We start from the raw sequence: 22,677 nt of genomic DNA, 5'->3' as shown, positions 1-22,677 counted from the left end.
AAAATGAAGACCATCTCCTACAGCAAGACAGATATCACAGCGAGCTGGGGAGTGAAGCGCTTCGGTGATCTCTTCTCCCAAAATCATTGACGTGTCTCTATACTTCTGTTTTTTTCTTTAAGTGACAATGCCCATTTTATATTTGAAGAGGTACTGGGGAGAAAATGTCTTCTCCAGCTCATCTTAGAACTCCAGAACAGTCTCATTTAAGTGAATTGGGCTTGTTGTAGCTCCTGGCTGGGGCTACTGTATAAGGAAACAGTGATGGGGGGCTATAGTGCTGAATTACCACTCTAGTCCCCTCTTTTTTAGGATTGGTCCCAGAAGTCAGATCCCTACTAATTATACAGTAATGGTATATGCCATCACTTTATGATTTGACAATACCCCTTTTAACACTCTGATAGTTGCTGAATACTATCACCTTCCAACCAGTGATCTGACATCAGAAAAGTCTGTAACTGGCCAAGTGTATAAGAAAGTCGTAAAACTTTTCATTATTTAATGATTAAGCTTTTATTACATAAAACCAGAAAACCCTTTTAAGACAGACTAGACTGGTATTCTGCTGTGCCCTAAACTGGTTCCATCTGCATAATAACACTGTTACAGCCAGGCTTTTATTTGCTTATATGGAGCTGTATACTTTGTTTTTAGCATGTTTAGTATTCTTTCATGATTTTAGTATGATTCCATTATCTTTAAGAAAGCACGTCCTTTTATACACTTTCTTTATACATGTAAAGTTTTGATATTTCCATCTTTCGGATTCAATAAAGCTGTGTTCACACTAGTGCCATGGGCTATGTATTGTATGTACAAGATCCATAACTGATATGACTGATCCGTTCTGAAATGGATCCCAAACAATTCCGTTGACTTATACTGAATCGGTTTTAATCAGCACAGGAGGTTACACTTTTCTGGCCTCCCGGGGCGAGAGAAACCAGACGGCACCTAACCACAATGCCAGTATGAATAAAGCCTTAGCTATTACTTGGCACATGGTGGTAACATATTTATGCACTAGCGAGGTCCAAGGTTTATATGTCCCTATGCAACCACAACAGGCAACAAATGCAATATCTAACAACCCATTCTAGCTCACGGATGCGCCCCCCTCTGCACGGACAGCCGGCTGTGCAACGCTTGCCTTTCACGCCACAGGTCCGGACACAGTGGAAGAGCGCTGCACCGTTAGGGACGGACTCCGGCGGGTGAGGGCCCGCGCTGAGGAGGGCGCCATGATGAGTTTTTACATGGACTTTTAAGTATGAGGCAGAGGAGAAACCTAGACAAGATAAAAGCAGGTAAGATGCTGCCACGGACAGACCTCCAACTGCTTACAACATGAAGATATGCAGACTACTCAAGTATGTCAGAGATCCATAGAAACATAAAACACCTGGTCTATCTACTCTGCTGTTTTCCTTTCCATATATCTCTCTCCCAGTTATTGAAGATTTACCAACCACATCTGCTGGAACTTTGTTTCAGGCATCTACTACTCTTTCAGTAAAGTAACATTCTTTAATATTGCTTCAGATTTTTCTCCCAACGAACCTCAGATTATATCCTCTTGTTTATGTGTTCAGCTTTTTCTATTAAAAACACTTTCCTCCTGAAATTTATTTAGTCCTTTAGGCTATGTTCACACAACGTAAGAGACCGGCTGTTCCGTGACCCCGGCCGGGTCACGGAACGGCCGGTCTCTGCACGGATCATCCCGGCCGGTACTGCAGTACCGGCCAGATGATCTTTTGGCCGCAGGGTTCTGATGCGGGCGCATCAGCGCGCGTCCGCATCAGAACCCCCCACAGCACACAATGAAACAAGCAGCCAGAGCCGCTCGCTTCATTGTGTGAACTGACAGGGTTCAGAGCGTATACGATGTGTATACGCTCCCGCCAGGATCCCATAGATCAATAGGTAGTGTTCAACAACGGCTGTACTTTTACGTAGTGTGAACATATCCTTAAAGGGGAACTATCAGCAGGTTAGATTCATCTAACCTGCTGATATGTTCCTATTGCGTCGTACCGATGCAGTTAGTACTTTGCTCCACAGTCAGGTAAGATCGTTAGGAGCGCTGCCCACCCCCAGAGCGGCAAACAGGTGGTCTGGCCATGGGTGGATCGGCGCTATGGGGCAGGCAGTGCTCCTAATGGGTACCGCAGTGCCTCTAACATTATTACCAGACCGCGGAGCACACTACTAACTGCACCAGAATGGTGTTGAGGATAAAAGTAAGAGACATAGGGGGAGATTTATCAAACATGGTGTAAAGTAGAATTGGCCCGGTTGCCCCTAGCAACCAATCAGATTCCACCTTTCATTCCAACTGAGCCAGATCTACTTTATACCAGTTAAACAAATCTCCACCAGTTTCCTCCTTCGCAATAGAGACAGATCAGCATGTTAGATTCGTCTAACCTGCTGATAGTTCCCCTTTAACATATTTAAAGGTTTTATTAATGTCCCCAACCCCCTTTCCCTTCTTTTCTCCAGACTATACACATTTAGACCTGTATTCCAGTTTGCATTGTTTAGAATGTAATATGTCTTCTGCTCATCTAACAAGAAATAAATTGAATCCCAGGACAATACAGTCTATTGACTTTGGTATGTCGGACGGCTACAATGTACGGGTGTTGTATATTTTCTGCCCAAACCAGGACAAAACAGAGAAATACTTCCCAAACCCAACCATGGAGAAGGGAGTGTCTGCTTTTGTTCTGATCTGATCGCATTCATGTCTCAGCATAGACAGCACCTTTATGTGTATTTCATTTTTGTAGCAAATCCGATGTCCACTTCTATCTCTATAAAAAGCATCATTCAATATCATTGAGCTGTGGATTAGTGGACATCAGTGTGCATTGCAATCACAAAGTGCACATAGAGACTGTGGTTAGAAGGGAAGGGGTATAGTTAGGGGAGTTGTTCTTATAGAGGATGTACCACCAGGTACATTCTCTTTAATCTGACACAGGGATAGAACAGCGCCATCACGGGCAAGCCGGTGCCGCGGTCCGTTCTTCGATCCGCAGTCCGGTTCCCGTGTACGGCGCTGTTCTATCCACGGGTCCCAGGCGGGTGCTCAAGCACTGGAGGTAGGCTGTATGACGTGGCTCCGTTAGAATCAATGGAGCCGCATCATAGAGGGGAGGGAATAACTCCACTGCTTGAGCACCGGCCCGAGACCCGAAGATAGAATGGCGCCGTACACGGGAACCAGGCCGCGGATCGAAAAACGGACCACGGCACCGGCTTGCCCGTGACGGCGCCGATCTATCCCTGTGTCAAATTAAAGAGGATGTACCTGGTCGGTTCTTAAGCTGCCTTCCTGAACCAATTAAGTTAAAGAACAGAGGTACCACTGTATATCACTGAGCCACCTTTAGCTACATTTAGCCAAGACTGCTAAATATAATACTGCTCAAATGGCTAAAATTTACCATGCATCTAAATTCTGTAAAAATTGCTTATTATTTCCACTTAACAGCAACGATTGAAAAAAAGGTAATAGTAGGGAGCAGTGAGATTACAGGTTAATAGTAGGGTGTTATTAAATGATAGGTTAGAGGGTATTGTCAAAGTTTTGATATATTCCTTTTAGCACTTACGTGTACCAGGTAATAGTCAACTCAGGTAACAGGTATTCTCTTTTACTCTCTTCAGCAAAGATGCTTTATCTTTTCTATAGGACCTTCGCTTCCTCAGGGCCCTATTGCACAGAGCGATTATCTGCTGATTCAGGCCGATTCGGGCAGATGTGATATGTGATAAAGACAACGATGAGCCAGTGAACTGATCTTCAGCTGATCACTTTCTTTCAACATTTTTAAAAATCATCAGCTGCTGACTGGGCATTGTTCTGTAAGTGTATACTTACCTGTCCAGGCTTCCCATTGTCCTGCTGCCTTTTCCACGCGTTAGCAACTCAATGTAGTTGCTGCTGAGGCTTTTGGCCTTGTCTCTTCAGTGACAATCCACTCAGCCAATCGCTGGCCGCAGCAATGTCCCGTCTCCGTCAGTGATTGACTGAGGGGACAGTGCCAGAATTGTCAGAGGCGGCTGCAGTGAGTGGGGAAAAGAATTCAGGGGAGGAATGCAGGGGAAGCTTGGGTAAGTATGTATATTTATTATTTTCTATGTAAAAGCAAGAGCTGCACTGACATCACCATGTCTGTGCAGTCTTCACGCACCATAACTGAGCTGTGTATAGGCTCAGTAAGCCACCCAGCCAATCACTGACCAAGACGGAACAGTGCAGCTGCCAGTGATTGGCTGAGCGGCCTGTAACTGAAGAGATGGGGCCAGATGCTTCAGCGGCAACTCGGGGAAAAGGCAGTAGGACACCAGGTAGCTTGGACAGGTAAGTATTATTATATACTTTATTATTTTCATTACCACGGCCATGCATCACTATTACATGTAGCCCTGCAAGTGCACATTTCATCTAATTGTTCTTACCTGCGGTTTTTTTATGGACTTTTGAATAAAGGATCATGAATTATGGTTGAAATATGTGGTGAGTGCCGCTAATTTCTTAAGTAAATATTGGTTGCAAAAGGACTTTAGTTCTCTTGGGAGCTGAGCACACCACATACAGCAACATTGTTGTCCCAATCTCATAGCATAAAAACGCTCCTTGCTTGTCAGCAAGAAAGCGAGGGAATCCCTGCTGTGTCGGTTCACTTTTTCTGTTTGAACTATTTACTGTTACACATATGGATGCACGATCGGTGGGCAATGATTTTTGTGTGAACGGTTCTCTCCATCTCCCCCCTAACTTCTGAGATGGCTCATGTAAACAGCTCCCTGATTCTGCACTCTGTGGTGCCATGAGGGCTAATTACAGTGAGGTCATCAGCAACTTGACCTTAAATTAACCCTCTCTGCATCACAGAGTGCAGAAATAACTGGCCAAGAACACTGTTTACATGAGCCGTCCCAAAAGGGAGGGGAGAGGGAGACAGAGACAGCAGCTTACACACAGTTTTCTGTGTCTTCAGCACAAAGCAGAAGGCTCAGAGTTGGGGAAGGAGACTGAAAAGGGAATAACAAGTATGGAATGAATTGTAAGTCTCCAGGAAGGAAGATGATTCAACATATATTTTACCTGAGGGGATAACTTTTTTTTTCCTTTTTTTTTTTTTTACAAATGTGATCATGTTTCTTCTAATCATTAAATCAATTTTTAATAATGAGGACCCCGAGGACAGGTCAGGTCCTGGAGAGAGTTGAGTAAGAAAATACAAAAGTTCAATGGTTCCTTGGAAACGTGAATGTTATAAATGTAAATACAGTTAATCAAACCTGTGATAAAGCCTATAATCTACCATTTAGTAAGTAGTTATTTACCTGTAATCTAGCTGCTCCCTATAATTAACTCTTTGATATTTGTTTTTGTGAGTAACTACTTTTTCAAGACTAAACAGAATCCATGACGTGTGATTAGATGCGGATTTGTTCATTCTTACGAAGGTTGGCTCAACTCTAAAAATAATAATGACAAACACTGGATCCATCACCTTGGCATTTTTAACTTTTAAAGGGGTATTGTGCAGATGTTTTTTTCTTACTAGTTAACTGCTCAGGGTGCAGTTGAATAAAAAGAAATCCTATCACTACTTACCTAGCTCCCACACCATTGCTGTTGTTACTGTGTTAAGGTGGTATTACACTAGACGATTTTTCGGCGATTAATGATAAACGATCTCAAATGACCGCTATGACGAACGATCCTAATCTTTTACCCTATTACACAGGACGATGATTGTTACTTCCAGTCGTTCTTGCGCTCGTCCTTTCCTGGCTGATAGACCAGGGAACAAGCGAACAATGCGTTATTACACCGAACGATATTCGAACGATATGTGAACGATCATTGATGAAAATAGGTCCAGATTCAACAATTCAAACGATCAACAATTTCTCGTTTGTCGTTTCATCGTTGCCTGCTATTACACAAAACGATTATCGTTCAAATCTGAACGATCAAACGATTTTTTGAACGATAATCGTCCCACTGATTGGCTGAGTGGTTCTGGCCAGGAGAGGTCTCCATGGCACTGACGTTAGGGGAGCTCAGCCAATCAGTGGCTGCAGCAGTGTCCTGAATAGGGGTCCCATTACACAGGGCGATAATCGGCCGAATCAGGCCGTTTAACATTCCGTGTAATAGAGACAATGATCAGCCGATGACAACACTCATCGGCTGATCTTACCTAAAATCTTCGGCTGGTGACCGCACGTCGCTATGTGTAATAGCAATGCACGGTCGACGGCTGGCAAAAATTGTCAGTTTAGAGACCGCTCTGAAGCTACAGCGAGCAGAGGGCAGAAGAACACCGGGATAATGGACAGGTATTGTATACAATTTAAGGACAAGGCATGCATGGACATAGCTAATGATGTCCGTGCAGCCTTTGCTTAATGATTATAGAGATATGTAATAGGCTACAGAAGGCATCGGGCCCTCAAATACGACCCTAAGTCAGTGATTGGCAGGTCCTTTTGCTAACAAAGACACAAGGAAGTACTGCACAGAGGACATTGACACTATGGCAGCAGCAATGGAGTGGCAGCAAGGAAGTTCAGTATAGGATTTTTTTTTTTCTATTTAACCGCGTCCAGGGCAGAGTTAGATAAAAAAAGAAATCATCAAAATATCCCTTTAAGTCAGTGACACAGTAAAGCCTTCTTGCCTTATAATATGGACACATCCAAGGAAAAGGCAAGTAACTTATATTACCTTTAATCAACCTTTTTATATTACCTTTAACCAATGTTTTTTTTTCACCATAGAACAGTAAAACAGTAAAAGTTAGACACAAAAAAGATGTCTTCCACGTATGTGAAATCTCCTTACAGTGGATGCGCCCTTCTAGTTACCTCGGTTACAGATGGTGCAGAAGTTGCTGGGTCCTTCGCTGTGTTTCTTCAGATGATCGGCCATGTAAGCAGCTCTTAAGTATTTTCCACACACCTGACATGGAACTTTATCCTCATGACATGCCAAGTGTGAACGCAGTCGGTCCCGTGTAGCAAAGGAAGCATTACAGGTCTGGAACCACATCACCATAATTTTAGAAGACATTTACAATGTAGGTGAATTCGATATACATTGCTATTAAACCATAAAGATTGCTATTAAACCATAAACACTCACATGTCACATTTTTCACAAAGCTGCAGGAAAAAAACACAACATTTTTTAAAGTGGTACTCCGTCCAGGACCTCTTTTTTCACAATGGCCAGGGAGGGGATGGTCGAAAACAGTTACATCTACTTACCTCCCTGGCTCCAGCACTGCATCCTGCTGCTCTAGTCCCTGGTCCCCGGCCGCTTCCTGGACTTGTGACATAATTGGCTGAGCGGGCCTGCCCATGTGACGTCTTAAGTCCTGTCTCAGACCAGGAAGCGTCCGGGGGTCGGAGCAGCGGAATACGGGCGGGAGTGCTGGAGGTAAGTAGATATAATTGTTTTCACCCACCCCCCTCCAAAGGAAAGGTGATAAGTGTCTGATCGGTATGGAACTGACTGTTGAGACCCACATGATCACAAAAACAAGGATCCCAAGTGATCCTGCAGTCTGTGATTTAAATACAATTATAATTTGCTAATGTGCCAAGATAGGCCATAAAAGTGTGATTGGTGGGAGTTGTTTTCTTGGGACCCCATGAAAAATAACCACTTGAACAAGAAAGTTACCATGGTGATCCACAGGGTATTCTCCTGATCAGTGACTGTCCAGGTGGTTGGATTCCCACCTGTCACATACTGATATTTTAAACATGGAAAAAACATCTAGGTTAAAGGGGGCACTCCGGTGATTTTTTTTTTCTTCAAATCTACTGGTGCCAGAAAGTTATACAAATTCATAAATTACTTCTATTTGAAAATCTCCAGTCTTCCAGTACTTATCAGCTGCTGTATGTCCTACAGGAAGGGGTATTTTCTTTCCAGTCTGACACAGTGCTCTCTGCTGCCACCTCTGTCCGTGACAGGAACAGTCAAGAGCAGGAGAAAATCCCAAAGTCTGCTGCACACTCCTTGTGTATCTTTTGGATGTATTTGTGTTCGTGAAAAATAAAGGATCATGATTTTACGAGCTTGAGTGCTATGGAAACTTTTATATTGGACTGATGTACTGAATGTCCAGCAAGCTCCTGGACTTTGTTTGCACCGGTCCGGATCCTATAAGACACTCTCTTTGCAAGGTATGAACCACAATTATTGAAAGAGCATAATTATGGTTGAGAGGTGAACCTACTCGTTTACTTTTGCAAATCCCAAAGTCATTGCTTATAGATTTTCTCTTTTGTAATATGTTCTTAAAAAACCTAATAAAAACATTGAACCAGAAAACCTTTCCTGTTCTGGACAGTTCCTGACACGGACAGAGGTGGCAGCAGAGAGCACTGTATCAGACTGGAAAGAATGCACTACTGCCTGCAGGGCATACATCAGCTGATAAGTACTGGAATAATTTTTAAATAGAAGTAAATTACAAATCTATATAACTTTCTGCCACCAATTGATTTGAAGGGAAAAAAATGAGAACCCCTTTAAAGCCTGAAACAAAACAAAAAAACCTTTAAGTTGCTATTACACCTGATTCCCAGTCAGATGTCTGTGGAAAGCATTGGTGGGTTCTATGCAAGAATCAAAGACATTGTAAAGGGAGGCTGGTACTTTATGTGACATCGGTTAAATCAGCAACTACTGTAGCCACTAGCTAACATCCTTCCGCTCCTCATACCTCACACTTGTGGGGTCTCTCTGATGTATGAACTTGTTTTATATGTCCATTCAGATGGTCTGGCCTGTAAAAGAAAGTATATCAGACGATCTTAATAACAATAATAATAACAAAAGTTCATCACACGATGTTAGGATGCACAATTTTTACAATATCCACTCTCAATATGATACATGTTTAACCCATTTTATCCATATCCAAAACATCCAATGAGAGGCAATGGTGTTAAGTAGTGTGAGGGGACCTGTCAAACTACTTAGGTTCGGCAATGTTCTCCAAGCCTGAACACTCAGCATTTGATTTCTCGCGGCTGCAGAAGTTGGATGCAGGAAAACAGGGATACGGCCTACGGTCTATGGCTGTATCCATGTTTTCCAGGTCTCCCTAGGGCTGCATCCAACCCTAGGGAATCAAATGCTGAGTGTTCAGGTTTAGGGTATAAACCCACACACCGTATATGCAGCAGATATGCAACAAATACGCAGCAGATTTGTTGGTACAGATTTGATGCTGTGTTCAGTTATTTAGATCTAATCTGCTGCGATTTTGCTGCGAGTTTGCTGCGAGTTTGCTGCGTATCGCAGCAGTAAATACGCTGCATATACGGTGTGTGGGTTTATACCCTTAAAGAACATTTCCGAACCCTGACAGTGCTCAGCACTAGTGTTGTATCATGCCCAAATTGATCCCACAAAAATTGCTCTAAATGGCGCAATACTGTATATAAGGCCTATATAAGGCCTCACAAGGCCTATCAGATATATATTTTCACTCTCATTGCTGGTGTAGCTGCACACCAATAATGGTGGTTTCTAGAGTTAGGTGAATACTAAAATGCTTTTGTTACTAAAGTAAGGAGCCCTATTGAAATCAAAATGGTAGACTACCAGATGCCCCCAGGGAGCCTGGTTAATATAGGTAATTTACCAGAGATATAGGGGGAGATATATCAAACATGGTGTAAAGTGAAACTGGCTCAGTTGCCCCTAGCAACCAATCAGATTCCACCTTTCATTTTCCAAAGAGTCTGTGAGGAATGGAAGGTGGAATCTGATTGGTTGCTAGGGGGAACTTAGCCAGTTTCACTTTACACCATGTTTGATAAATCTCCACCATAGTTCATATTTTTATACTTCATTCCTTTAGGGGGCGTTTAAAGGAAAAAAACAAAAATTAGAACGAAAAAATGTAACAGCTTTCGGCAAAACACATTAGGCTGGTCAACTACGTTTTTGTGTACGCTAGACGGATGCATTTTGATCTTTTTTTGATCCGTTTTTTTTTATAATGAAAGTCAGTGGAAAAAACGGATCAAGATGCACACAAATGCATGAGTTTTTTTACATCCATTTTTTTGCATTAAAAAAAAAAAAGATTGCAGTGTGAACTCAGTCTTACAAGTCTATCAGGATTGTTTAGCTGTTTGGGTAGGTTCACACTACGGAATCGGAGCAGAGAAGTTCTGGCAGATTCCATCGTTCGTAGCCGTTCACAGCAGCGAGCATATCCACCAGTGCCATAGACACCATTCTATGGCCGCGCCAATTCTGCGTTTCAGCGAAAGAACTGACATGTCTATTCCTTCGGCAGAATGCTGAATAGTGTCTATGGCACAGGCGGATATGTGTGCCGCCGTAAACAGGTACGAGCCACGGAATCCGCTGGAACTTATCCATGCGGATAACGTAGTGTGAACCTTAGGGTGCATTCACACTGAGGAATAGGCGAGGAATTGAAGAGGAAAGTTTTCAGCTTGCCTCGGTTATGCGCACACTTCGGAAAATAGATGGAAAATCCATTGCAAAATCCTGCTCGCGGACTGCAGTGGGCGCGCGCGTCTCCGCCCATTTCATAGACTCCTATGCATGGGCAGATTCTGTCAGAATGAACGTGCATAGAATGGAGTCTATGACACGAGCAGAGACTTGCACGCCCGCCGCAGTCCACGAGCGGGATTCTCCATCTATTTTTCGAAGTGTGCACATCCCCTTAAGGCCTATGAGGCAAGTGGGGCATTCACCAGGGAAATGGCGCCGATTTTTGCGTAAACTACTAGGTTTGCACAATCATCTGTGCCTTTCTCCTGGTGGACATCAGGCACGTAAATGATAAATTCCCCCAATGGTGTTTTTCTGGTAAGCAGTGTGTTCAGATGTTATATGGGAGTCGGTAGGGAAACTCTATACCTGCAATGCTTTTATGTTTACTGTGATTTTTTGGGTTAGTGGCAGTTTTAAAAAAAAAAAAACACAGCATGCTCCATCTATGGCTTTTATCACCGAGGCATTTTTCCTCCTATACGCCTCTAGAGGATGAGAAAACACATTCAGGCCATGTTCACACAATGTACTTTTTATAAGAACTAACGTTGCTTTCCATTAAAACAACAGCCTTTCTTTTCATACTGCAATAAAATGCATTGAAGTCAATGAAACAACGGTAGTTGTCCAATGCATTGTGTGAAAACAACGGCCATTCTTCCACTTGACTTCAATGAATTTCATTGCAGTATGAAAAGAACGGCTGTACTTTTCAAAAATAGTACTCGTGTTGTGTGAACATAGCCTAAAAATGCAAGTGCAAATATGTGTGTTTTTTATTATTTTGGAAAGCCCCAAAAAACTCCAAAATGGAAAACAAAATAAAAAGTGCGTTTTTTTATGGTGTTTACACCAAGCAAATAGTACAGTATGACTTAGAGAAGCTTAATACACTCTACAAGTTATATCTCTAAGAGGCAAGAATTAAAAAAAAAGGGATGGGGTGTCAGCGATTTCTACTGGGGAACCCTTATTATGCGTAATCCATAGACGTCTATGGGTCCACATTGTTCTTTCAATTCCAATCTTGCCATGTTCCATCATGTGTCATATTACCTATGTATTACCTATGTCATATTACCTATGTATTACCTACGTATTACCTATGTATTCTGAAATATTGCTTCTAGGGAAAAAATTTTTTATCTACAGTGGCTGCATAATAAAGAGATGTATAAGCTCTGCCTGTGTTGTACAGACTCCCTGCACATGCTTTCTATGCCTATGAGGTCAAATGCGCATGGAAGCCCTATAAGAAGAAAAGCTAAGGGGGTGGGGTATAAGGCCAGTGAAGTCGACCACATAAGTCAGGGATGGGGAACCTTAGGCCTTTCAGCTGTTGCAAAACTACAACTCCCAGCATGCCTGGACAGCCTTCGGGTGTCCGAAGGTTCCCCATCCCTGACATAAGTGATCGTAACCATTAACTACAAGAGAAAAAACTATGAATATATTTGGAGGCACAGGGATAGCTATTAAATATTAACTATTGCAATATCAGTGTAATATTGCTAAAATGATACTATAGGTTGTCAGGTGTCAGCTACTGTATGTAACCTAGTCACTGACTAGTTACTGCACATTAGAGCTTTGCATGTGCCCACCTCCGTGCAGAACATGGCAGCTGATACATAGACTAGGAGAACATACTTGTCATTGACATGGACGTTAAAAGAGATGGTCTTGCAGAATGTAACAAACTACACGGCCAAAGCTACCGAGCCCCTTGCTTTCCCAGCCTTATTCTCTGCACATAGCTGTGTGTATAGGTATTTCTCCCCTGCCTGTCTCTCCACATCCACCCACACATGCTCAGTGGTAGTTGTTGCAGCCCCCTCCGTTACACCCTCCCCTATCTTTCTGTGTCCCTCTGTCCTTTGCACGGAGGAGGGTGCAGACCACATTTTCCTGATGGGGAGGAGAGAGTGTCTTTGTAGTTCTCCTGGCACCCCTCCCTATCTCAGTTTGACCAATCAGGGCTAGAAAGCTGCAATCCTCCATTTGGGTGGGGGGCCCTTGGTGCACACGTTCTGAGATGGCGTCCCATGGGCAAATGAAAATAGGAAGGGGGGGGGGGGGTGGTGTGGGGAGCTGACGGTGTTTTGCATGCAAACAACTTTCATTACTAGCACAGTCAGATATGCATAAAGCAGAGAAGAAGAATGGCAATGTACACATGTCATCAGGCGTCAAACATACAACATTATCACAATACACAAGCTGTAATTTTTTGATGGTGTCACTAATGTCATGTATACATCTAGCTAAAGTTGTCATCATGCCATATATTAGAAAGCAAACACAACAACTTTTCAGCTCAGCCATGCACACTTTCCTTACCTTAAGCCTAAAAACACTGTCTTCTCTTCTAATTTTTGATACTTTGAAGCCATAGAAAACTATAGTCACCAGGTGCACCAGTTACATAACAATTCTAAGGAGGACCCCAGTATACACTTAGGGCTGGGTTCACACTACGTTTTTGCAAAAAACAGATACATTTCTGTGCCTCTGTTTTTTTTTCATTATAAAAAAGCGGATCAAAACGTATCCTTTTTTAGGGTGCGTTTACACGTACAGGATCCGCAGCAGATCTGAAGTTGCAGATTTGCTTTGAATGTAATGTGGGCCATCAAATCTGCTGCAGATCCTGTACGTGTGAACGCACCCTTAACATACTTTTCTTTTGTGTACGTTAAAAAAAAAAAACATTTTGATCCGTTTTTTTGTTTTTTTTTAATAATGGAATTCAATGGAAAAATGGATCAAAATGGTTGCAGACAGATGCATGTTTTTTCAAAAACAAAGAGTGAACCCAGCCTAATCATGGTTGACCATCATAATACAATGAACATTTATGACCCTTATGTTCCAGTCTGATCAGGGGTCCAAACTGACAGCGTCAAAGAGAGTTATGATGGTCATTTACCTTACTTTATCTCACGCAAAAAAAAACGTACATGTCTCCAGCCCCAGTTTGTGTGCTGTGTACACTTTTCTTGTCTACACAGAAACCCAAATGAAATTAATGCACAACATGTAATACTTCATTTCCCCTGTAGCGGCGCTACACTTAACTTCGCACCTAAAAAACAGTGCCACACTACCAAAAAGGATGTTGTGTGGTCGTAACCTATTGGTGGGAGATCCTTCTAAGAAGTAGGGTTTGTAAAGGGGTTAACAGATCTTTAAAAACTGATAGTTCACCAATGCATCACATTACATACGAGGCGTCCAACTCTAGCACCCCCACTAAAGTTTTTAGGAGGCTGAAGCAGTCGTGCAAGCGCAATAGCCGTCACAATGTATATAGGTGTTCTGTGCACCTGAAAGCACTGTACCATTAGCATCAGTAAAGCAAGGTACTGCAGCAATTACCCATTCAAGTGAATAGAGCAGGGGTAGGGAACCTTGGCTCTCCAGCGGTTGCAAAACTACAACTTCCATCATGCCTGGACAGCCAAAGCTTTAGCTTTGGCTGCCCAGACATGATGGGAGTTGTAGTTTTGCAACCGCTGGGGAGCCAAGGTTCCCTACCCCTGCAATAGAACAATAATCCCTTGCACCACTAATGCAAAGAGTACATAATCTATAACTATACAGCAAGGGTAACAATGTATTAACATTCCCAGTTGGCTAAACTCACCTAGAGAACCCCTTGCCACAACTCTGACAGATGTAGGGCTTCCCGACCGAACCATCGTGCGAGCGGACATGGTAGGACATTCTGTCTTTCCGTTTGAACCTCAGCCCACATACGGGGCAAGAATATGGCTTCTCTCCGGAGTGAGACAGCTTGTGTCTATTGAGATGGTAGACGTCTCGGAAAATCTTTCCGCACAAATCACAAGCTACTTGTTTTCTCGCCCGGTTCCGTTTTCTGGGAGTCCCTGACTCTTCTTGGGTCATCCCGTTTTCTCCGATGCGAGGAGTTTGCAGGTCTCCGTATCCTAGCTGAAGGCTGGTCACTCCATGTTGGGCCTCGTGCTGACGGAGTCGTAAAGGATCGGTGAAAACTTTATCACAGAGTCCGCAAGGAAGTACTCCTCCATCCCGCAAACCACCCACTGCTCCGAAAAGTACTGAGTCTAGAACACTGGGCTTTCTAGGCCTGCCCCGGCCCCGCTTACTCCCAAGTCCTTGCATCCCCACTTGGTACTGGGATTGTAGAATTTGGCTTGAACCACCAAGTGCTAGAAGAGAAGCTTGGCTTGGCACAGCCGGTCCCGGACGGACAGAGTCTTCTTCCTCATCCCCTAAGGACCCTGCAATACCTGAGCCACTCATAACAGTCCCGTTGGTCATGTCTAATGGAAATCCAAGGTCAGTAGCCCCCGATCGGAAAAGCATGAGTTCTGGTCGTGCAGGTGGCACCAAGATTTGGACATTGGACTGTTTAATGACCTCTTGGCATATATCAATAACCGATCGCATCAACAAGAACTTGGCGGCGGTCATAAGCTCCGGAAAACTCTCCAGCCGGATAATGATGCGAGCGGTATAGGCGAAGTCTAAGATGTCCCCAAAAACCTTGGAGCTGATAGTGTGCATCTCAAGCTCTCGCGGGGTTGGCCCCTCGGATTCTCCGAGCACAGACTCAAAGTACTGACTGCAGGCAGCTAAAACGGCTCGGTGGGCAGGGAAACTATCCTCTCCGACGCGTAGGACTACGTCACAGAAGCGTCCGCCACTCTTACGTTGCTGGTTGAGTTGATTGAGAACGTCGGAGCTGTGTTGACGCACTTGATAGGTGAAGCATGACGGCCCGCAGCCCTCCGCCAAACGTTCCATCTTAACCCGGACGTGGATCCAAAGGCATAGAATGCTAGAGCTAAAAAACTAAAGCGATAAGGTCACTTACATGGTTGTGGAGGAATGAAAACATAAAATTAGAAAATACTAAATTACTTATTGATGAGCCATCAGCCAAAGGCGGAGGGGGAGATTTATCAAACTAGCGTAAAATAGACCCATTAGGCCCAACTAGTGTAAAATTGGCCCCGTCGCCCCTAGCAACCAATCAGATTTCACCTTTCATTTTCCAAGGAATCTGTAAGAATGAAAAGTGGAATCTGATTGGTTGCTAGGGGCAACTGGGCCAATTCTACTTTACACCCGTCTGATAAATTTAATGTTCCTTCCCTGCTGGCAACTATTAAAAGAAAAGTCCGGCCTTTTTGAAAATCCTGCAGGGGGAAATTTGATAACAAGTATGAACCCCGTGCCCACAGTGAGCGGCAGGAACGACCTCAGGACCCCCACTAGGCTCCTCTGCTGTTGATGTCGTGACACGGTTAATTGAAAGCCCGCTCAGCCAATCAGTGACTGGGGCGGGATGGTGTTTGAGTCACTGATTGGCTGAGCATGCCGGGTGGGGTGTTCCCAAGTCGTTACATCATCACAATTTGGGGGAAATGACTTCCCGAGGCCGGTCCCGCCGCTCACAGCAGGGACAGAGAGAGGTAAGTGCACACTCGTTATCAAATACTCCCCCTGGTGGCTGACGAATTTTCAAAATGGCCGCACTTCTCCTTTAATGTCCTTTAGACCTCTCAAAATAGTTAGGGTCCTATTAGATGGAAAGATTATCTTGCAAAAAATTTGTTATATTGTTTGAATTTAAAGGGGTTATCCAGCGCTACAAAAACATGGCCACTTTCCCCCAACTGTTGTGTCCAGATTGGGTGGGGTTTTAAAACTTAGTTCCATTGAAGTAAATAGAGCTTAATTGCAAACCACACCTGAACTGGAGACAACAGTAGGGGGAAAAGTGGCCATGTTTTTGTAGTGCTGGATAACCCCTTTAAGCAATAATTTTTCAGTTTCCGGAGTATGTACACAACGCTCATGCGTCATCACGATAGTTCGGAATAACGATCAAAATTACAACAGTAACAATCGACTATTGTTCTGCGTATTACGGTGAATTCAGGTCGTTTGCCACCATTAGTAGGAAAGGAACGAAAAATCTCTTTATCTAATAGGACCCTTTAAGCCTGGTGGGTCAGGAAACCAAAAGCCGCGGCAGGATGTGAATGACTATGTTACTACTACACAGTGCTACAGAATTATACATACTATAAGAGTGAAAACTACAAAAGAATGTAAATACTTGACATAAATATTTTTGAAACAAAAAATCTCCTGGTTTATACAGTACAGAGGTGTGACCTGCCACTCCAAAAATAGGTACCCCCCCCCCCCATGTAAGTGCTCCCTGATAAGTGAAGAATACTCAGGTGTGCACATGGGAACAAGTACAGGACCAAATAAGTGGGGGGGGGGGGCGGCTGTAGATGGGGGGGGGCTGTAGATGGGGGGGGGCGGGAAAGACTGTGACTACAGAGAGGTGCACTTGGTCTATGGAGGCCTGCCTATACCAGGATATCTGCAGGGTCCCCCTATAATATATTGGGGGGTTCGGGGTGATGTCACCTGGGTGCGCGTACCCGCGTAGCTCCTCCCCTTGCCCTCCGCGGGCGCGCGCTGCGCGGGCCGATGCTTTCAGGAGCTCCCGGTGCAGGTTCCCGGTGTGTAGCCGCGCTCTCCAATCTCCTCCTCAACCCCGGAAACCGAGACCCCCAACCGGATACCGGAACCCCCCCGCACCGGACACTGGGGTAGCTCTGACCGGATCCTCCGCAGCCTCTTTGTGTCTGAACCCCCCCCCCGGGCTGAGAATCTGTGTCCGCCCCCCGGTCCCCCCTCCCTGTGAGCACTCCCCCCCCCCCCGCCCCTGTGAGCAGGCAGGGAGACCCCGCACATGCCGACCCCCCCACTCTCACCCCTCCCGGAATAATATGCATATTCACAAGGTAGTCTGCGTGTATAATGTACGGCTATCACCGGAATACACCCCCCCCCCCTACTTCTTCTCTAGGGGGAGGGGGGGGAGGTAATTGTGTGCCTTAAAGGAAGTCCCTGAAAATAATCTGGGGAGTTTTTATTAAACATTTCAAAGTGTGAGATGGTGCCGGCTGCTATAACATGGGGAACTATGGACCACTTATCATTCATTACTAAAGATTATCTATGTATCTATCTATCTACTATCTATCTGTCTCCTATCTATCTATCTATCTATCTATCTATCTAATCTATCTATCTATCTATCTATCTCCTATCTATCTATCTATATATCTCCTATCTATCTATCTATCTATCTATCTATCTATCTATCTATCTATCTATCTATATATCTCCTATCTATCTATCTATCTATCTATCTATCTATCTATCTATCTATCTCCTATCTATCTATCTCCTATCTATCTATCTATCTATCTATCTCCTATCTATCTATCTGTCTCCTATCTATCTATCTGTCTATCTCCTATCTATCTATCTATCTATCTATCTATCTATCTATCTATCTATCTATCTCCTATCTATCTTCTATCTCCTATCTATCTATCTATCTCCTATCTATCTATCTCCTATCTATCTATCTATCTATCTATCTATCTATCTATCTATCTATCTATCTATCTATCTATATCCTATCTATCTATCTATCTATCTATCTTCTATCTATCTCCTATCTATCTATCTATCTATCTATCTATCTATCTATCTATCTATCTATCTATCTATCTATCTATCTCTCTCCTATCTATATATCTATCTATCTAATGTCCTCAAGTTAGGGGACCAAAAACTTGCAGTGGTCACATGACCTTTACACCTTTATAGATACTGGCTACTCCTGCACACACTCTTCTAAATACTTTTGGTGATTTTTTTTTTTTTGTTCATATATAACTTTTTTCGGTTATTTAGTATTTTTGAGAAGCCTATGGGAACACTTCATGCCCGCTGAATGCAGTGTTATCATACCGAAAACTTTCCAGATGTCAGCGACGTGTCAAAAGTTTTGATCAGTCCAGGTGTTCTCTGATAATAGTTCGTTCTCACGATCTGTAGACTCAGACCCGGACTGTTTAAAACTTTTGACGTGTCTCTATGACATATCAGAAGTTTTTTTATGATGATAGGTCCACTTTAAAATGTCACTGTTGTTATAACTTTTCTAATGTAAATCAGTAAATTTAGTGTGGGACAGTTTGACATGCCTGATCTAAATCTAGATGTGAAATAATGCTGAAATAAAGCATGTTTGCAATTTATATTCATTATTATTATTTAGTTATCAAATAAGCTATACTTACTTGTATCCAGGTCCAGTCCCTTGAAGCTTTTTTTTTTTCCCCAAACATATTTTTATTACACATTACAGCACAAATCTTGCATCAGAAGGGGTATGACAGTCGTGCGGAAGTCACTCAGCAATGCGTATTTTTACCAATAACAGCCCTCCCCTCCCCCTCCCAAACTCCCCCCCCCGCTCCCCTTCCCCTCCCTCGCTCACAGCACCGCGGCTGCCCAGGCCCCCATTAAAGTCTAAAATTTGGGGAATTATACCCCCCCCCCTGGTCTCGTCCCAGAACTATTATCCGGCAAACTAGGCCATCCTAAGGCATCAGCAATATCCGCCTCAAGGTACCACTTAGTGTCTCTAAATGGTCCCACCACTGTTTGTATCTCTAAAGGGTTTAGAAAAGACAGTATAAATTTTTTCCATTTTTTAAAAACGGTTTAGCCCGTTTTTCTCTTGATGGTTCTGCCTCCAGTTGTTCCATCGTTGGCTAGTACTTCATCTGTTGGACCACATGGTCTACCCTGGGCATATCAGCAATCAACCATCTGGACAGGAGACACCGTTTAGCTACCAATAGAAATGCATGGGCCAACTGAAAAATCACAACCCCATCCGGTGGAATGTGGAGAACCATGGGGTGCGCATCTAATGGGATATTCAATTTCAACTTGCCTTTTAGTATGACCGTCAGGTCCGTCCAAAAGGAGGCAACCCATGGGCAAGAAAATAACCCATGGTACAGGACTGTCTTGGGTTTTCCGCAGTTAGAGCAGGCCGCTATCCGGTTAGGATGGTCCGGAGTTCTGGGAAAAGTAAAACCATAAGTGGCATGATGGAGTATCTGAAATTGGGATTCCCGCCATACTTCATTTACAACAGCCTTCCTAACTGCATGGAATTTTGGCTTCCCTGTAGAAATTCAGGGTGGTGCCAGAGATCCATCCAAATGGCAGTCCTAGGAGTTTACGGCTATGTTGCCATGCCTTCACAGTGTCCCTGAGCATCATGCTTAATTTCACTTCTCTAGGCAGAGCACCAAATCGGTTGTGTAGAAGACTGTTCAGAGACCAGGGATGGGCTAGATGCGCCTTGAAGCTTTTTAATCTTGTGCTGGTTCAAAACCAGAGACTAAACGCATGACGTCCCTGCCAGTAGAGAGAGTCACGGCTCGGTGCGTCCATCAATCACATGACTGCCTTCTCTCTGTGAGCGCAGATTGGCTGGAAATACCCCCCTACACACACACAAAAAAAGTAAATGCCGAAACCCCCCCCAAAAAAACAAAGGTGCAATGGAATTTTATAAAAGTTTTTTGTTTGTAGGCCCCATGACTTACAGCATCAGGCAGGAGTAACAGGACAATAGGGAACTGCTGCTAATAACAATTATGACAAGCTATAGATCAGGGGTGGGGAACCTTTTCCATGTCGAGGGCCGGTCGGGCATTAATAAAATCATTCGAGGGCCGCATACCGTGCGCGGCAGTTAGTAGCGGGGGTTTGCAGCACCCGGGGCAAGGCAAAGTATTGTTCCCCTAGTGCCCCTGCTATTGTAGTTAACCCCCAGTGATGCCCCTTGTAGTCTAGTTAACCCCCAAGTCATGTCCCTGGTAGCCTAGTTAACCCCCATCAGGCATGTCCCTGGTAGCCTAGTTATTCCCCCCCCATCAGTCATGTCTCTGGTAGCCTAGTTGTCCCCCCCATCAGTCATGTCCCTGGTAGCCTAGTTGTCCCCCCCCCATCAGTCATGTCCCTGGTAGCCTAGTTATTCCCCCCCCATCAGTCATGTCCCTGGTAGCCTAGTTGTCCCCCCCCATCAGTCATGTCCCTGGTAGCCTAGTTGTCCCCCCCCCCCATCAGTCATGTCCCTGGTAGCCTAGTTATTCCCCCCCCATCAGTCATGTCCCTGGTAGCCTAGTTATTCCCCCCCCATCAGTCATGTCCCTGGTAGCCTAGTTATTCCCCCCCCCCATCAGTCATGTCTCTGGTAGCCTAGTTGTCTTCCCCATCAGTCATGTCCCTGGTGGCCTAGTTATCCCCCCATCAGTCATGTCCCTGGTAGCCTAGTTGTCCCCCCCATCAGTCATGTCCCTGGTAGCCTAGTTGTCCCCCCCCCATCAGTCATGTCTCTGGTAGCCTAGTTATTCCCCCCCCCCCCCCATCAGTCATGTCTCTGGTAGCCTAGTTATTCCCCCCCCCCCCATCAGTCATGTCTCTGGTAGCCTAGTTATTCCCCCCCCCCATCAGGCATGTCCCTGGTAGCCTAGTTATTCCCCCCCCCCCCATCAGTCATGTCTCTGGTAGCCTAGTTATTCCCCCCCCCCCATCAGGCATGTCCCTGGTAGCCTAGTTGTCCCCCCCATCAGTCATGTCCCTGGTAGCCTAGTTGTCCCCCCCCCATCAGTCATGTCCCTGGTAGCCTAGTTGTCCCCCCCCATCAGTCATGTCCCTGGTAGCCTAGTTGTCCCCCCATCAGTCATGTCCCTGGTAGCCTAGTTGTCCCCCCCCCCCCCATCAGTCATGTCCCTGGTAGCCTAGTTGTCCCCCCCATCAGTCATGTCCCTGGTAGCCTAGTTGTCCCCCCATCAGTCATGTCCCTGGTAGCCTAGTTGTCCCCCCCCCATCAGTCATGTCCCTGGTAGCCTAGTTGTCCCCCCCCCCCATCAGTCATGTCCCTGGTAGCCTAGTTGTCCCCCCCCATCAGTCATGTCCCTGGTAGCCTAGTTAACCCCCATCAGGCATGTCTCTGGTAGCCTAGTTATTCCCCCCCCATCAGTCATGTCCCTGGTAGCCTAGTTATTCCCCCCCCATCAGTCATGTCCCTGGTAGCCTAGTTATTCCCCCCCCCCATCAGTCATGTCTCTGGTAGCCTAGTTGTCTCCCCCATCAGTCATGTCCCTGGTGGCCTAGTTGTCCCCCCATCAGTCATGTCCCTGGTAGCCTAGTTGTCCCCCCCATCAGTCATGTCCCTGGTAGCCTAGTTGTCCCCCCCCCCCATCAGTCATGTCTCTGGTAGCCTAGTTATTCCCCCCCCCCCCCCATCAGTCATGTCTCTGGTAGCCTAGTTATTCCCCCCCCCCCCATCAGTCATGTCTCTGGTAGCCTAGTTATTCCCCCCCCCCATCAGGCATGTCCCTGGTAGCCTAGTTATTCCCCCCCCCCCATCAGTCATGTCTCTGGTAGCCTAGTTATTCCCCCCCCCCCATCAGGCATGTCCCTGGTAGCCTAGTTGTCCCCCCCATCAGTCATGTCCCTGGTAGCCTAGTTGTCCCCCCCCCATCAGTCATGTCCCTGGTAGCCTAGTTGTCCCCCCCCCATCAGTCATGTCCCTGGTAGCCTAGTTGTCCCCCCCCCATCAGTCATGTCCCTGGTAGCCTAGTTGTCCCCCCCCCCATCAGTCATGTCCCTGGTAGCCTAGTTGTCCCCCCCATCAGTCATGTCCCTGGTAGCCTAGTTGTCCCCCCATCAGTCATGTCCCTGGTAGCCTAGTTGTCCCCCCCCCCATCAGTCATGTCCCTGGTAGCCTAGTTGTCCCCCCCCCCATCAGTCATGTCCCTGGTAGCCTAGTTGTCCCCCCCATCAGTCATGTCCCTGGTAGCCTAGTTGTCCCCCCCCATTAGTCATGTCCCTGGTAGCCTAGTTGTCCCCCCATCAGTCATGTCCCTGGTAGCCTAGTTGTCCCCCCATCAGTCATGTCCCTGGTAGCCTAGTTGTCCCCCCCCATCAGTCATGTCCCTGGGATCCTAGTTAACCCCCAAATAAAAAAATAAACATACCACTCACCTTACCTCCGCTCCCACGCAGTCCAGGTCCTCTTCTCTCCCAGGTCCTCTGTGCCGGTCTTCTCCTGCAGGCGGCGCGCGATGAAATGACGTCATCGCGCGCGGCCCGCAAGAGACTAAAGACACGCGCCGCTCTGCTGGGGAAGA

The 22,677-nt window shown here is 45.3% G+C and overlaps 1 protein-coding gene across 6 annotated transcripts in view; it reads right to left on the bottom strand.

Annotated features, from left to right (window-relative positions):
• PATZ1 (POZ/BTB and AT hook containing zinc finger 1) overlaps nucleotides 1-22,677 on the bottom strand; it is a 32,382-nt gene that overhangs the window by 2,848 nt on the left and 6,857 nt on the right. For 2 of the 6 annotated variants that reach the window (XM_069961236.1, XM_069961240.1), the window contains 4 exons: nucleotides 14,238-15,430; nucleotides 8,772-8,835; nucleotides 6,901-7,072; nucleotides 1,154-1,291 (listed from right to left, as the gene is read on the bottom strand). In XM_069961236.1, coding sequence (XP_069817337.1) covers nucleotides 1,154-1,291; nucleotides 6,901-7,072; nucleotides 8,772-8,835; nucleotides 14,238-15,430 — 1,567 coding nt within the window. Of the gene's footprint in view, nucleotides 1-1,153; nucleotides 1,292-6,900; nucleotides 7,073-8,771; nucleotides 8,836-14,237; nucleotides 15,431-15,820; nucleotides 16,220-17,026; nucleotides 17,251-22,677 lie in introns of those variants that run through there. The other 4 variants (XM_069961239.1, XM_069961238.1, XM_069961241.1 and 1 more) reach the window with 4 other exon arrangements.

This window comes from Dendropsophus ebraccatus, chromosome 3 (assembly GCF_027789765.1).
Source record: "Dendropsophus ebraccatus isolate aDenEbr1 chromosome 3, aDenEbr1.pat, whole genome shotgun sequence".
In the NCBI taxonomy this organism is placed as follows: Eukaryota; Metazoa; Chordata; class Amphibia; order Anura; family Hylidae; genus Dendropsophus; species Dendropsophus ebraccatus.
This window is presented reverse-complemented; position numbering and strand designations above follow the sequence as displayed.